Source organism: Oncorhynchus gorbuscha, linkage group LG17 (assembly GCF_021184085.1).
Source record: "Oncorhynchus gorbuscha isolate QuinsamMale2020 ecotype Even-year linkage group LG17, OgorEven_v1.0, whole genome shotgun sequence".
Classification (NCBI taxonomy): Eukaryota; Metazoa; Chordata; class Actinopteri; order Salmoniformes; family Salmonidae; genus Oncorhynchus; species Oncorhynchus gorbuscha.
In genome coordinates this window covers 18,605,186-18,620,877 of record NC_060189.1, presented here as the reverse complement: position 1 = coordinate 18,620,877, position 15,692 = coordinate 18,605,186, and the positions used below count along the sequence as shown (strand labels likewise).

At 44.1% G+C, this 15,692-nt stretch overlaps 1 protein-coding gene across 1 annotated transcript in view; it reads left to right on the top strand.

The window, feature by feature from the left end:
- Positions 1-15,692, top strand: part of LOC124001207 (AT-rich interactive domain-containing protein 1B-like) — a 350,643-nt gene that overhangs the window by 236,176 nt on the left and 98,775 nt on the right. Inside the window, 1 exon segment of the mRNA XM_046307830.1 lies at positions 1,061-1,322. Coding sequence (XP_046163786.1) covers positions 1,061-1,322 — 262 coding nt within the window.

Below are 15,692 nucleotides of genomic sequence, written 5' to 3'. Positions count from 1 at the left end.
AGGGTAGTGGGTTCGATCCCCGGGACCACCCATACGTAGAATGTATGCACACATGACTGTAAGTCGCTTTGGATAAAAGCGTCTGCTAAATGGCATATATTATTATTATTATTATTATTATTATATTCATAAAGGCTCTTGACCCTAATTGCTCCAGGTTCACTGTTGATAATGTCAGACCCTGGCTGTGACCCCACTCTTCAAGTTTGTCTCAGGGAGAGTGGGATATGCAAAAAAACACATTTCCAATTCACTGAAATAGGACAAATATAAGTCCCCACCAAATCATTTTTATTATAGATGCCTCACCTGGGTTGTGGCCCACATATCCCATCAGTGGTGGGTGGGTGGCCTCCCGTAGTGCAGCTGGGGAACTGTGGGGATGTGTGTTTAAGATGCAGACATCGCACACAACACCTGAACTATCTACATCCCTCTTCAATCTCCTCTTTTATAAGACTATCATTTAGTCTGTCGGCATTCGTAGGGGATTCCCTAGAAAATGTTCAGAATACCCTTAACCAGTCAAAGCCCCCTGTCCTCCCCTCCCTCCTACCTCCCCCTCGCCTCTCTCTCCCCACAGGGGATGTGTGTAACATAAGCTCAGCCTTGAATACTGGCCCATTACACATCACACAGAACGGACTGTCGGACCTACACCAGCAAGGCTCTATACTGCTTTCAGTATAGTTTCAGTATAGTGCTGCGCTCTATTGTGAGAGTATTGTGGAGTATTGTTGGGCTTTGTGGGTTATGTATTACTATATTGTAATCTACAGCATACCCAGGGCTACTCTCTTGCTCTATTGTGAGAGTATTGTGGAGTATTGTTGGGCTTTGTGGGTTATGTATTACTATATTGTAATCTACAGCATACCCAGGGCTACTCTCTTGCTTTATTGTGAGAGTATTGTGGAGTATTGTTGGGCTTTGTGGGTTATTACTATATTGTAATCTACAGCATACCCAGGGCTACTCTCTTGCTTTATTGTGATAGTATGTTTCCCTTATGATATTCTTCGCTCACCATCTCTACTGTCTCTCTCTTTCTCTGTTCCAGGACCTGTCTGGCTCCATAGATGACCTCCCTACAGGTACAGAGGCTGGTCACAGTTCAGCCATCAGTGCTACAGGCTCCACCAGTAGCCAGGGGGAGCAGAGTAACCCAGCCCAGTCACCCTTCTCACCCCACGCGTCACCCCACCTGTCTGGTCAAGGCAGCGGCCCATCGTCCTCTCCTGTTGGGTCCCCTGTGGGCTCCAACCAATCACGCTCCGGCTCTGGCCCCATCTCCCCTGTCAGCGGCCCAACCACAGCACCAGGTAAGCCAACAGGGTTCCTAAGGCAAATAATTTCACAAAATAATCAAAAAACCTCATACTGGTGATTGACACTCTTTCTATAACACTCCTCTGATTCGTCTGTTCAAGTATCCCGTACAGGTATAATGACACCCTGTTGTGTTCAGGTAAATGATGAGAAAAATATGGTCAGAACTACAGCAGTGGCCAAGTCAAGATGACCGATGTGCTAGTTATAACCTTGTCTCATCGCTGCAACTCCTCTATGGGCTCGGAAGAGGTAAAGGTTGAGACATGCATTCTCCAAAGCAGGACCCACCTGGCCAACAACTTCTTAACACACCGCTTAACCCAGAAGTCAGCCACACCAGGAAACGCCATTTGACTGACGACCGAAGTCAACTTGCAGGCGCCCAGTCCACCACAAGGAGTCGCTGGAGGACGAGCCAAAGAAAACCTCCCCCAGCCAAACCCTCCCCTAACCCGGACTGTGCAGGCTGTAGTGGCGCCTTAGACCACTGCACCACTCAGAACCTCGATGTCTCCTTTCTATTGGAAATTATTTGTCATTTATTTTGAAAAACATTTTAGATGCACAGATACAGATGGCTGCTGTTGGCCTCTGTATTCTTCAGAACAGGAAGCCAAAATAAGACAATAGCAGATGTGTTTGTGTGAGGATTCAGGGCTGTTCCTCCCTAGAGGAATGGATGAGCATTTAGATAAACAGTGAGGTAATGAATGGGAGTGTGTTGGACAGGCCTTGGACAGGCCAGAGTGACACACGGCTATGAGACATGGCTCTGACTGCCCTCCCCATCCAACCACAGCCTCCGCTGCTCTTCCTGATTAAGGCCTGACGGGCACGTCAGCAGCTCGCAGACCTGTCAATCACAGTGACGAGGCGGGACAAATGCTTGAGTGAGCTCCTGAGGCCAGTGGGTTGTTCCGGGCGGACTGAGCGTGTACGGGAGTGATTGACACTAATGAAAAAGCAGGACAGCCGCTCCCGACGCGAATGCCAAGATCATGCGGAGTGAGATGGTGAGACGGGAGGCGGATCTCATCGGAGGGATGGCTGTGATTAATAGAGTATCTATAAATATTCTCCCATCATGCAGAACACATCCTCATAGAGAGAGGATCATAGTCTGGTAACAGCTGCTAGGGTTTACCAGCTGTAGTTTATGCGATCACTTCTAATGAGAAATACCAACGCCAGGCATATGAGAGAGATACACTGAGAACTAATGTTGCTATGATATGAAGGATTGATTACTGTTTACTTACTAGCAGGTCATGAGAATTGTGTGTTTTATCTTGCCTGCAACCTGTCTCCTTTCTAAACATACAAACATTATATTTTTTCCTCTGTCCGTATGAGGCTCACTGGCTGTCCCTAGGCCTTGTCTCTGGGTCCATTTGTCACTCTTCCATAAAGAGTGACAGGGTCAAGTCTGTGGCATGGTCACTAGTCAAGTATACACCAGCACCACCATCACATTAAGGTTCTGACCGTGACACCACCGTACTGTGACCGTGGCTGTGGTTTATTGCCTTCTGAAGGTAGCTGTCATGCCTGCCTCGGTTACCGAGGCGACGCACGTCACATGGCCAAGTGCTCACGGGACACCTGTCACCCCTGACAACGGTCAGAGGAGAGCAATTCCACATTGTCAGCCTTTCACCTGGCTGTCACACACACTCACACACACACTATAAACACTGTCACACACACACACACACACGTTCACTATCAGATGGCACACACACACATATTGACTGACTGTGTACATACAGCGCACACCAAATACACATGCTCGCACACACATACACTGGCACTCACACTATACTGTAGATGCACACAAACACTACACATTAATTTCACAGACACACACACACTAACAGCCTCCCAGTAATATAAGATACAGAGAGGTGTGTCAGCAGCCTATAAGAAGATCAGGCCGACAGATAGATAGTGATAGAAAAATCTCTCTCTCTCTCTCTCTCTCTCTCTACCTCTATTCAATTTCAATTCAATTTCATTTAAGGGCTTTATTGGCATGGGGACATATGTTAACATTGCCAAAGCAAGTGAAGTAGATAATAAACAAAAGTGAAATAAACAATAAAAATGAACAGTAAACATTACACTCACAACACTTCCAAAGGAATAGACATTTCAAATGTCATACTATGTCTATATACAGTGTTGCAATGATGTGCAAATAGTTAAAGTACAAAAGGGAAAATAAGTAAACTGGGTTGTATTTACAAAGGTGTTTGTTCTTCAGTGGTTAACCCTTTTCCTGTGGCAACAGGTCACAAATCTTGCTGCTGTGATGGTACACTGTGGTATTTCACCCAATAGATATGGGAGTTTATCAATATTGGGTTTGTTTTCTAATTGTTTGTGGATCTGTGTAATCTGAGGGAAAAGTATGTGTCTCTAATATGGTCATACATTTGGCAAGAGGTTAGGAAGTGCAGCTCAGTTTCTCTCTCTCCATCTCAGTCTCTCTCTCTTTCTCTCTCTCTCCTTGCCATTTCTCAAATGGAATACAACATTATCTAGGTTCGCCTGGCATTTGGATTCTCCTCGAGCCAGGAGGCACAGAAGGCAAATTGATTTTCCTGTTGTGCTACATTTGTGACAGTCAAGCAGAAATCACATTGCTCAGCCCCAATGTCTCTAAACCAATTCGGAGCACCCCGCATTTTTCGTCTTTGGGGACGCAAACGGCATTACTCTCATCCACATTCCTGGCAGAATGGGATGTGTGCTGTGAAGGGAGAGGAGGAGGAGAGGAGGAGGAAAGGCTGTGGTGCTTTGCTAGAGTCACTGAACAATACTTCTAGTGATCCCTCATCCCCTCTCTCTCTCTTTGATTCTAGTGATCCCTCATCCCATCTCTCTCTCTTTGATTCTAGTGATCCCTCATCCCCTCTCTCTCTCTTTAATTCTAGTGATCCCTCATCCCCTCTCTTTGATTCTAGTGATCCCTCATTCCCTCTCTTTGATTCTAGTGAACCCTCATCCCCTCTCTTTGATTATAGTGATCCCTCATCCCCTCTCTTTGATTATAGTGATCCCTCATCCCCTCTCTCTCTCTTTAATTCTAGTGATCCCTCATTCCCTCTCTTTGATTCTAGTGATCCCTCATCCCCTCTCTCTCTTTGATTCTAGTGATCCCTCATCCCTCTCTTTTTGATTCTAGTGATCCCTCATCCCTCTCTTTGTTTCTAGTGATCCCTCTCTCTCTCTCTCTCTCTCTCTCTCTCTCTCTCTCTCTCTCTCTCTCTCTCTCTCTCTCTCTCTCTCTCTCTCTCTCTCTCTCTCTCTCTCTCTCATTGATTCTAGTGATCCCTCATCCCTCTCTTTTTGATTCTAGTGATCCCTCATCCCTCTCTTTTTGATTCTAGTGATCCCTCTCTCTCTCTCTCTTTGATTCTAGTGATCCCTCATCCCCTCTCTTTGATTCTAGTGATCCTCGTCTCTCTCTTTTTGATTCTAGTGATCCCTCATCTCTCTCTCTTTGATTCTAGTGATCCCTCGTCCCTCTCTTTGATTCTAGTGATCTCTCTCTCTCTCTCTCATTGATTCTAGTGATCCCTCATCCCTCTCTTTTTGATTCTAGTGATCCCTCATCCCTCTCTTTGATTCTAGTGATCCCTCATCCCTCTCTTTTTGATTCTAGTGATCCCTCTCTCTCTCTCTCTTTGATTCTAGTGATCCCTCATCCCCTCTCTTTGATTCAAGTGATCCTCGTCTCTCTCTTTTTGATTCTAGTGATCCCTCATCTCTCTCTCTTTGATTCTAGTGATCCCTCATCCCTCTCTTTTTGATTCTAGTGATCCCTCTCTCTCTCTCTTTGATTCTAGTGATCCCTCATCCCCTCTCTTTGATTCTAGTGATCCTCGTCTCTCTCTTTTTGATTCTAGTGATCCCTCATCTCGCTCTCTTTGATTATAGTGATCCCTCATCCCTCTCTTTTTTGATTCTAGTGATCCCTCATCCCTCTCTTTTTTGATTCTAGTGATCCCTCGTCCCTCTCTTTTTGATTCTAGTGATCCCTCATTCCCTCTCTTTGATTCTAGTGAACCCTCATCCCCTCTCTTTGATTATAGTGATCCCTCATCCCCTCTCTTTGATTATAGTGATCCCTCATCCCCTCTCTCTCTCTTTAATTCTAGTGATCCCTCATTCCCTCTCTTTGATTCTAGTGATCCCTCATCCCCTCTCTCTCTTTGATTCTAGTGATCCCTCATCCCTCTCTTTTTGATTCTAGTGATCCCTCATCCCTCTCTTTGATTCTAGTGATCCCTCTCTCTCTCTCTCTCTCTCTCTCTCTCTCTCTCTCTCTCTCTCTCTCTCTCTCTCTCTCTCTCTCTCTCTCTCTCTCTCATTGATTCTAGTGATCCCTCATCCCTCTCTTTTTGATTCTAGTGATCCCTCATCCCTCTCTTTTTGATTCTAGTGATCCCTCTCTCTCTCTCTCTTTGATTCTAGTGATCCCTCATCCCCTCTCTTTGATTCTAGTGATCCTCGTCTCTCTCTTTTTGATTCTAGTGATCCCTCATCTCTCTCTCTTTGATTCTAGTGATCCCTCGTCCCTCTCTTTGATTCTAGTGATCTCTCTCTCTCTCTCTCTCTCTCTCATTGATTCTAGTGATCCCTCATCCCTCTCTTTTTGATTCTAGTGATCCCTCATCCCTCTCTTTGATTCTAGTGATCCCTCATCCCTCTCTTTTTGATTCTAGTGATCCCTCTCTCTCTCTCTCTTTGATTCTAGTGATCCCTCATCCCCTCTCTTTGATTCTAGTGATCCTCGTCTCTCTCTTTTTGATTCTAGTGATCCCTCATCTCTCTCTCTTTGATTCTAGTGATCCCTCATCCCTCTCTTTTTGATTCTAGTGATCCCTCTCTCTCTCTCTCTTTGATTCTAGTGATCCCTCATCCCCTCTCTTTGATTCTAGTGATCCTCGTCTCTCTTTTTGATTCTAGTGATCCCTCATCTCGCTCTCTTTGATTATAGTGATCCCTCATCCCTCTCTTTTTTGATTCTAGTGATCCCTCATCCCTCTCTTTTTTGATTCTAGTGATCCCTCGTCCCTCTCTTTTTGATTCTAGTGATCCCTCATCCCCTCTCTTTGATTCTAGTGATCCTCGACTCTCTCTCTTTGATTCTAGTGATCCCTCATCCCCTCTCTTTGATTCTAGTGATCCTCGTCTCTCTCTTTTTGATTCTAGTGATCCCTCATCTCTCTCTCTTTGATTCTAGTGATCCCTCATCCCTCTCTTTTTGATTCTAGTGATCCCTCTCTCTCTCTCTCTCTCTTTGATTCTAGTGATCCCTCATCCCCTCTCTTTGATTCTAGTGATCCTCGTCTCTCTCTTTTTGATTCTAGTGATCCCTCATCTCTCTCTCTTTGATTCTAGTGATCCCTCATCCCTCTCTTTTTGATTCTAGTGATCCCTCTCTCTCTCTCTCTTTGATTCTAGTGATCCTCGTCTCTCTCTTTTTGATTCTAGTGATCCCTCATCTCGCTCTCTTTGATTATAGTGATCCCTCATCCCTCTCTTTTTTGATTCTAGTGATCCCTCATCCCTCTCTTTTTTGATTCTAGTGATCCCTCGTCCCTCTCTTTTTGATTCTAGTGATCCCTCATCCCCTCTCTTTGATTCTAGTGATCCTCGACTCTCTCTCTTTGATTCTAGTGATCCCTCATCCCCTCTCTCTCTTTGATTCTAGTGATCCCTCATCCCTCTCTTTTTGATTCTAGTGATCCCTCATCCCTCTCTTTGATTCTAGTGATCCCTCATCCCTCTCTTTTTTGATTCTAGTGATCCCTCATCCCCTCTCTTTTTGATTTTAGTGATCCCTCATCCCTCTCTCTTTGATTCTAGTGATCCCTCATCCCCTCTCTTTAATTCTAGTGATCCCTCATTCCCTCTCTTTGATTCTAGTGATCCCTCATCCCCTCTCTCTCTTTGATTCTAGTGATCCCTCATCCCTCTCTTTTTGATTCTAGTGATCCCTCATCCCTCTCTTTGATTCTAGTGATCCCTCTCTCTCTCTCTCTCTCTCTCTCTCTCTCTCTCATTGATTCTAGTGATCCCTCATCCCTCTCTTTTTGATTCTAGTGATCCCTCATCCCTCTCTTTTTGATTCTAGTGATCCCTCTCTCTCTCTCTCTTTGATTCTAGTGATCCCTCATCCCCTCTCTTTGATTCTAGTGATCCTCGTCTCTCTCTTTTTGATTCTAGTGATCCCTCATCTCTCTCTCTTTGATTCTAGTGATCCCTCGTCCCTCTCTTTGATTCTAGTGATCTCTCTCTCTCTCTCTCATTGATTCTAGTGATCCCTCATCCCTCTCTTTTTGATTCTAGTGATCCCTCATCCCTCTCTTTGATTCTAGTGATCCCTCATCCCTCTCTTTTTGATTCTAGTGATCCCTCTCTCTCTCTCTCTTTGATTCTAGTGATCCCTCATCCCCTCTCTTTGATTCTAGTGATCCTCGTCTCTCTCTTTTTGATTCTAGTGATCCCTCATCTCTCTCTCTTTGATTCTAGTGATCCCTCATCCCTCTCTTTTTGATTCTAGTGATCCCTCTCTCTCTCTCTTTGATTCTAGTGATCCCTCATCCCCTCTCTTTGATTCTAGTGATCCTCGTCTCTCTCTTTTTGATTCTAGTGATCCCTCATCTCGCTCTCTTTGATTATAGTGATCCCTCATCCCTCTCTTTTTTGATTCTAGTGATCCCTCATCCCTCTCTTTTTTGATTCTAGTGATCCCTCGTCCCTCTCTTTTTGATTCTAGTGATCCCTCATTCCCTCTCTTTGATTCTAGTGAACCCTCATCCCCTCTCTTTGATTATAGTGATCCCTCATCCCCTCTCTTTGATTATAGTGATCCCTCATCCCCTCTCTCTCTCTTTAATTCTAGTGATCCCTCATTCCCTCTCTTTGATTCTAGTGATCCCTCATCCCCTCTCTCTCTTTGATTCTAGTGATCCCTCATCCCTCTCTTTTTGATTCTAGTGATCCCTCATCCCTCTCTTTGATTCTAGTGATCCTCTCTCTCTCTCTTCTCTCTCTCTCTCTCCTCTCTCTCTCTCTCTCTCTCTCTCTCTCTCATTGATTCTCTCTCTCTCTCTCTCATTGATTCTAGTGATCCCTCATCCCTCTCTTTTTGATTCTAGTGATCCCTCATCCCTCTCTTTTTGATTCTAGTGATCCCTCTCTCTCTCTCTCTTTGATTCTAGTGATCCCTCATCCCCTCTCTTTGATTCTAGTGATCCTCGTCTCTCTCTTTTTGATTCTAGTGATCCCTCATCTCTCTCTCTTTGATTCTAGTGATCCCTCGTCCCTCTCTTTGATTCTAGTGATCTCTCTCTCTCTCTCTCATTGATTCTAGTGATCCCTCATCCCTCTCTTTTTGATTCTAGTGATCCCTCATCCCTCTCTTTGATTCTAGTGATCCCTCATCCCTCTCTTTTTGATTCTAGTGATCCCTCTCTCTCTCTCTCTTTGATTCTAGTGATCCCTCATCCCCTCTCTTTGATTCTAGTGATCCTCGTCTCTCTCTTTTTGATTCTAGTGATCCCTCATCTCTCTCTCTTTGATTCTAGTGATCCCTCATCCCTCTCTTTTTGATTCTAGTGATCCCTCTCTCTCTCTCTCTTTGATTCTAGTGATCCCTCATCCCCTCTCTTTGATTCTAGTGATCCTCGTCTCTCTCTTTTTGATTCTAGTGATCCCTCATCTCGCTCTCTTTGATTATAGTGATCCCTCATCCCTCTCTTTTTTGATTCTAGTGATCCCTCATCCCTCTCTTTTTTGATTCTAGTGATCCCTCGTCCCTCTCTTTTTGATTCTAGTGATCCCTCATCCCCTCTCTTTGATTCTAGTGATCCTCGACTCTCTCTCTTTGATTCTAGTGATCCCTCATCCCTCTCTTTTTGATTCTAGTGATCCCTCTCTCTCTCTCTCTTTGATTCTAGTGATCCCTCATCCCCTCTCTTTGATTCTAGTGATCCTCGTCTCTCTCTTTTTGATTCTAGTGATCCCTCATCTCTCTCTCTTTGATTCTAGTGATCCCTCATCCCTCTCTTTTTGATTCTAGTGATCCCTCTCTCTCTCTCTCTTTGATTCTAGTGATCCTCGTCTCTCTCTTTTTGATTCTAGTGATCCCTCATCTCGCTCTCTTTGATTATAGTGATCCCTCATCCCTCTCTTTTTTGATTCTAGTGATCCCTCATCCCTCTCTTTTTTGATTCTAGTGATCCCTCGTCCCTCTCTTTTTGATTCTAGTGATCCCTCATCCCCTCTCTTTGATTCTAGTGATCCTCGACTCTCTCTCTTTGATTCTAGTGATCCCTCATCCCCTCTCTCTCTTTGATTCTAGTGATCCCTCATCCCTCTCTTTTTGATTCTAGTGATCCCTCATCCCTCTCTTTGATTCTAGTGATCCCTCATCCCTCTCTTTTTTGATTCTAGTGATCCCTCATCCCCTCTCTTTTTGATTTTAGTGATCCCTCATCCCTCTCTCTTTGATTCTAGTGATCCCTAATCCCCTCTCTTTAATTCTAGTGATCCCTCATTCCCTCTCTTTGATTCTAGTGATCCCTCATCCCCTCTCTCTCTTTGATTCTAGTGATCCCTCATCCCTCTCTTTTTGATTCTAGTGATCCCTCATCCCTCTCTTTGATTCTAGTGATCCCTCTCTCTCTCTCTCTCTCTCTCTTTGATTCTAGTGATCTCTCTCTCTCTCTCTTTGATTCTAGTGATCCCTCATCCTCTCTTTTTGATTCTAGTGATCCCTCATCCCTCTCTTTGATTCTAGTGATCCCTCATCCCTCTCTTTTTGATTCTAGTGATCCCTCTCTCTCTCTCTCTTTGATTCTAGTGATCCCTCATCCCCTCTCTTTGATTCTAGTGATCCTCATCTCTCTCTTTTTGATTCTAGTGATCCCTCATCTCTCTCTCTTTGATTCTAGTGATCCCTCATCCCTCTCTTTTTGATTCTAGTGATCCCTCTCTCTCTCTCTTTGATTCTAGTGATCCCTCATCCCCTCTCTTTGATTCTAGTGATCCTCGTCTCTCTCTTTTTGATTCTAGTGATCCCTCATCTCTCTCTTTGATTCTAGTGATCCCTCATCCCTCTCTTTTTTGATTCTAGTGATCCCTCATCCCTCTCTTTTTTGATTCTAGTGATCCCTCATCCCTCTCTTTTTGATTCTAGTGATCCCTCATCCCCTCTCTTTGATTCTAGTGATCCTCGACTCTCTCTCTTTGATTCTAGTGATCCCTCATCCCCTCTCTTTGATTCTAGTGATCCCTCATCCCTCTCTTTTTGATTCTAGTGATCCTCATCCCTCTCTTTTTGATTTTAGTGATCCCTCATCCCTCTCTTTGATTCTAGTGATCCCTCATCCCTCTCTCTTTGATTCTAGTGATCCTCATCCCCTCTCTTTTTGATTCTAGTGATCCCTCATCCCCTCTCTTTGATTATAGTGATCCCTCATCCCCTCTCTCTCTCTTTAATTCTAGTGATCCCTCATTCCCTCTCTTTGATTCTAGTGATCCCTCATCCCCTCTCTTTGATTCTAGTGATCCCTCATCCCTCTCTTTTTGATTCTAGTGATCCCTCATCCCCTCTCTTTGATTCTAGTGATCCCTCATCTCTCTCTCTTTGATTCTAGTGATCCCTCGTCCCTCTCTTTGATTCTAGTGATCTCTCTCTCTCTCTCTCTCTCATTGATTCTAGTGATCCCTCATCCCTCTCTTTTTGATTCTAGTGATCCCTCATCCCTCTCTTTGATTCTAGTGATCCCTCATCCCTCTCTTTTTGATTCTAGTGATCCCTCTCTCTCTCTCTCTTTGATTCTAGTGATCCCTCATCCCCTCTCTTTGATTCTAGTGATCCTCGTCTCTCTCTTTTTGATTCTAGTGATCCCTCATCTCTCTCTCTTTGATTCTAGTGATCCCTCATCCCTCTCTTTTTGATTCTAGTGATCCCTCTCTCTCTCTCTCTTTGATTCTAGTGATCCCTCATCCCCTCTCTTTGATTCTAGTGATCCTCGTCTCTCTCTTTTTGATTCTAGTGATCCCTCATCTCGCTCTCTTTGATTATAGTGATCCCTCATCCCTCTCTTTTTTGATTCTAGTGATCCCTCATCCCTCTCTTTTTTGATTCTAGTGATCCCTCGTCCCTCTCTTTTTGATTCTAGTGATCCCTCATTCCCTCTCTTTGATTCTAGTGAACCCTCATCCCCTCTCTTTGATTATAGTGATCCCTCATCCCCTCTCTTTGATTATAGTGATCCCTCATCCCCTCTCTCTCTCTTTAATTCTAGTGATCCCTCATTCCCTCTCTTTGATTCTAGTGATCCCTCATCCCCTCTCTGATCCCTCATCCCATCTTTGATTCTAGTGATCCCTCATCCCTCTCTTTTTGATTCTAGTGATCCCTCATCCCTCTCTTTGATTCTAGTGATCCCCTCTCTCTCTCTCTCTCTCTCTCCTCTCTCTCTCTCTGATTCTCTCTCTCTCTCTCTCTCTCTCTCTCTCTCTCTCTCTCTCTCATTGATTCTAGTGATCCCTCATCCCTCTCTTTTTATTCTAGTGATCCCTCATCCCTCTCTTTTTGATTCTAGTGATCCCTCTCTCTCTCTCTCTTTGATTCTAGTGATCCTTCATCCCCTCTCTTTGATTCTAGTGATCCTCGTCTCTCTCTTTTTGATTCTAGTGATCCCTCATCTCTCTCTCTTTGATTCTAGTGATCCCTCGTCCCTCTCTTTGATTCTAGTGATCTCTCTCTCTCTCTCTCTCTCTCATTGATTCTAGTGATCCCTCATCCCTCTCTTTTTGATTCTAGTGATCCCTCATCCCTCTCTTTGATTCTAGTGATCCCTCATCCCTCTCTTTTTGATTCTAGTGATCCCCTCTCTCTCTCTCTTTGATTCTAGTGATCCCTCATCCCTCTCTTTGATTCTAGTGATCCTCGTCTCTCTCTTTTTGATTCTAGTGATCCCTCATCTCTCTCTCTTTGATTCTAGTGATCCCTCATCCCTCTCTTTTTGATTCTAGTGATCCCTCTCTCTCTCTCTTTGATTCTAGTGATCCCTCATCCCCTCTCTTTGATTCTAGTGATCCTCGTCTCTCTCTTTTTGATTCTAGTGATCCCTCATCTCGCTCTCTTTGATTATAGTGATCCCTCATCCCTCTCTTTTTTGATTCTAGTGATCCCTCATCCCTCTCTTTTTGATTCTAGTGATCCCTCGTCCCTCTCTTTTTGATTCTAGTGATCCCTCATCCCCTCTCTTTGATTCTAGTGATCCTCGACTCTCTCTCTTTGATTCTAGTGATCCCTCATCCCTCTCTTTTTGATTCTAGTGATCCCCCTCTCTCTCTCTCTCTTTGATTCTAGTGATCCCCATCCCCTCTCTTTGATTCTAGTGATCCTCGTCTCTCTCTTTTTGATTCTAGTGATCCCTCATCTCTCTCTCTTTGATTCTAGTGATCCCTCATCCCTCTCTTTTTGATTCTAGTGATCCCTCTCTCTCTCTCTCTTTGATTCTAGTGATCCTCGTCTCTCTCTTTTTGATTCTAGTGATCCCTCATCTCGCTCTCTTTGATTATAGTGATCCCTCATCCCTCTCTTTTTTGATTCTAGTGATCCCTCATCCCTCTCTTTTTTGATTCTAGTGATCCCTCGTCCCTCTCTTTTTGATTCTAGTGATCCCTCATCCCCTCTCTTTGATTCTAGTGATCCTCGACTCTCTCTCTTTGATTCTAGTGATCCCTCATCCCCTCTCTCTCTTTGATTCTAGTGATCCCTCATCCCTCTCTTTTTGATTCTAGTGATCCCTCATCCCTCTCTTTGATTCTAGTGATCCCTCATCCCTCTCTTTTTTGATTCTAGTGATCCCTCATCCCCTCTCTTTTTGATTTTAGTGATCCCTCATCCCTCTCTCTTTGATTCTAGTGATCCCTCATCCCCTCTCTTTAATTCTAGTGATCCCTCATTCCCTCTCTTTGATTCTAGTGATCCCTCATCCCCTCTCTCTCTTTGATTCTAGTGATCCCTCATCCCTCTCTTTTTGATTCTAGTGATCCCTCATCCCTCTCTTTGATTCTAGTGATCCCTCTCTCTCTCTCTCTCTCTCTCTCATTGATTCTAGTGATCCCTCATCCCTCTCTTTTTGATTCTAGTGATCCCTCATCCCTCTCTTTTTGATTCTAGTGATCCCTCTCTCTCTCTCTCTTTGATTCTAGTGATCCCTCATCCCCTCTCTTTGATTCTAGTGATCCTCGTCTCTCTCTTTTTGATTCTAGTGATCCCTCATCTCTCTCTCTTTGATTCTAGTGATCCCTCGTCCCTCTCTTTGATTCTAGTGATCTCTCTCTCTCTCTCTCTCTCTCTCTCTCTCTCTCTCTCTCTCTCTCTCTCTCTCTCTCTCTCTCTCTCTCTCTCTCTCTCTCTCTCATTGATTCTAGTGATCCCTCATCCCTCTCTTTTTGATTCTAGTGATCCCTCATCCCTCTCTTTGATTCTAGTGATCCCTCATCCCTCTCTTTTTGATTCTAGTGATCCCTCTCTCTCTCTCTCTTTGATTCTAGTGATCCCTCATCCCCTCTCTTTGATTCTAGTGATCCTCGTCTCTCTCTTTTTGATTCTAGTGATCCCTCATCTCTCTCTCTTTGATTCTAGTGATCCCTCATCCCTCTCTTTTTGATTCTAGTGATCCCTCTCTCTCTCTCTTTGATTCTAGTGATCCCTCATCCCCTCTCTTTGATTCTAGTGATCCTCGTCTCTCTCTTTTTGATTCTAGTGATCCCTCATCTCTCTCTCTTTGATTCTAGTGATCCCTCATCCCTCTCTTTTTTGATTCTAGTGATCCCTCATCCCTCTCTTTTTTGATTCTAGTGATCCCTCGTCCCTCTCTTTTTGATTCTAGTGATCCCTCATCCCCTCTCTTTGATTCTAGTGATCCTCGACTCTCTCTCTTTGATTCTAGTGATCCCTCATCCCCTCTCTTTGATTCTAGTGATCCCTCATCCCTCTCTTTTTGATTCTAGTGATCCTCATCCCCTCTCTTTTTGATTTTAGTGATCCCTCACCCCCTCTCTTTGATTCTAGTGATCCCTCATCCCTCTCTCTTTGATTCTAGTGATCCTCATCCCCTCTCTTTTTGATTCTAGTGATCCCTCATCCCCTCTCTTTGATTATAGTGATCCCTCATCCCCTCTCTCTCTCTTTAATTCTAGTGATCCCTCATTCCCTCTCTTTGATTCTAGTGATCCCTCATCCCCTCTCTTTGATTCTAGTGATCCCTCATCCCTCTCTTTTTGATTCTAGTGATCCCTCATCCCCTCTCTTTGATTTTAGTGATCCCTCATCCCTCTCTTTGATTCTAGTGATCCCTCATCCCTCTCTTTTTGATTCTAATTATCCCTCTCTCTCTCTCTTTGATTCTAGTGATCCCTCATCCCTCTCTTTTTGATTTTAGTGATCCTCATCCCCTCTCTTTTTGATTCTAGTGATCCTCATCCCCTCTCTTTTTGATTCTAGTGATCCCTCATCCCCTCTCTTTTTGATTATAGTGATCCTCATCCCCTCTCTTTTTGATTCTAGTGATCCTCATCCCCTCTCTTTTTGATTCTAGTGATCCTCATCCCCTCTCTTTTTGATTCTAGTGATCCTCATCCCCTCTCTTTTTGATTCTAGTGATCCTCATCCCCTCTCTTTTTGATTTTAGTGATACCTCATCCCCTCTCTTTTTGATTCTAGTGATCCTCATCCCCTCTCTTTTTGATTTTAGTGATCCTCATCCCCTCTCTTTTTGATTTTAGTGATCCCTCATCCCTCTCTTTTTGATTCTAATTATCCCTCTCTCTCTCTCTTTGATTCTATTAGCTTTGATGCTTGACAGACAGTGTGTCCAACCCATTGACTTACCGTCTTAGGGCGACATTACCTTTGTCCATGCTGTCACAAGCTGTTAGTTTTGATCACCATGGAGATGTTACCATGTATGTATCGGTCCTCAGGACCAACTGATGAGACTGCCCTTTGACCTTTTAGGCTGTAGTACCAAAAAACAGTGGGTTGCACTACATAGGGAATATAGTAGTATGATGATTTGTATTGTATTCATTTTTGTTGTAGGCATGACCCTGGTTGTCTGTGCCTGTCTGTGCCTGTCTGTGTGTGTGTGGTCTTCTATGAGGGCTGGAGTAGATCCACTCATTCTAGTACTGCTACTAATGGACTCAGACCACATCCTCACTCCCTGATGGCACAACACTGCTTGAGCTGCCTGTCGTAGAAAATCACAACAAACGCTTGTCTCCCTTTCTCTCATTCTCCTCCAAGGTCCATCAAG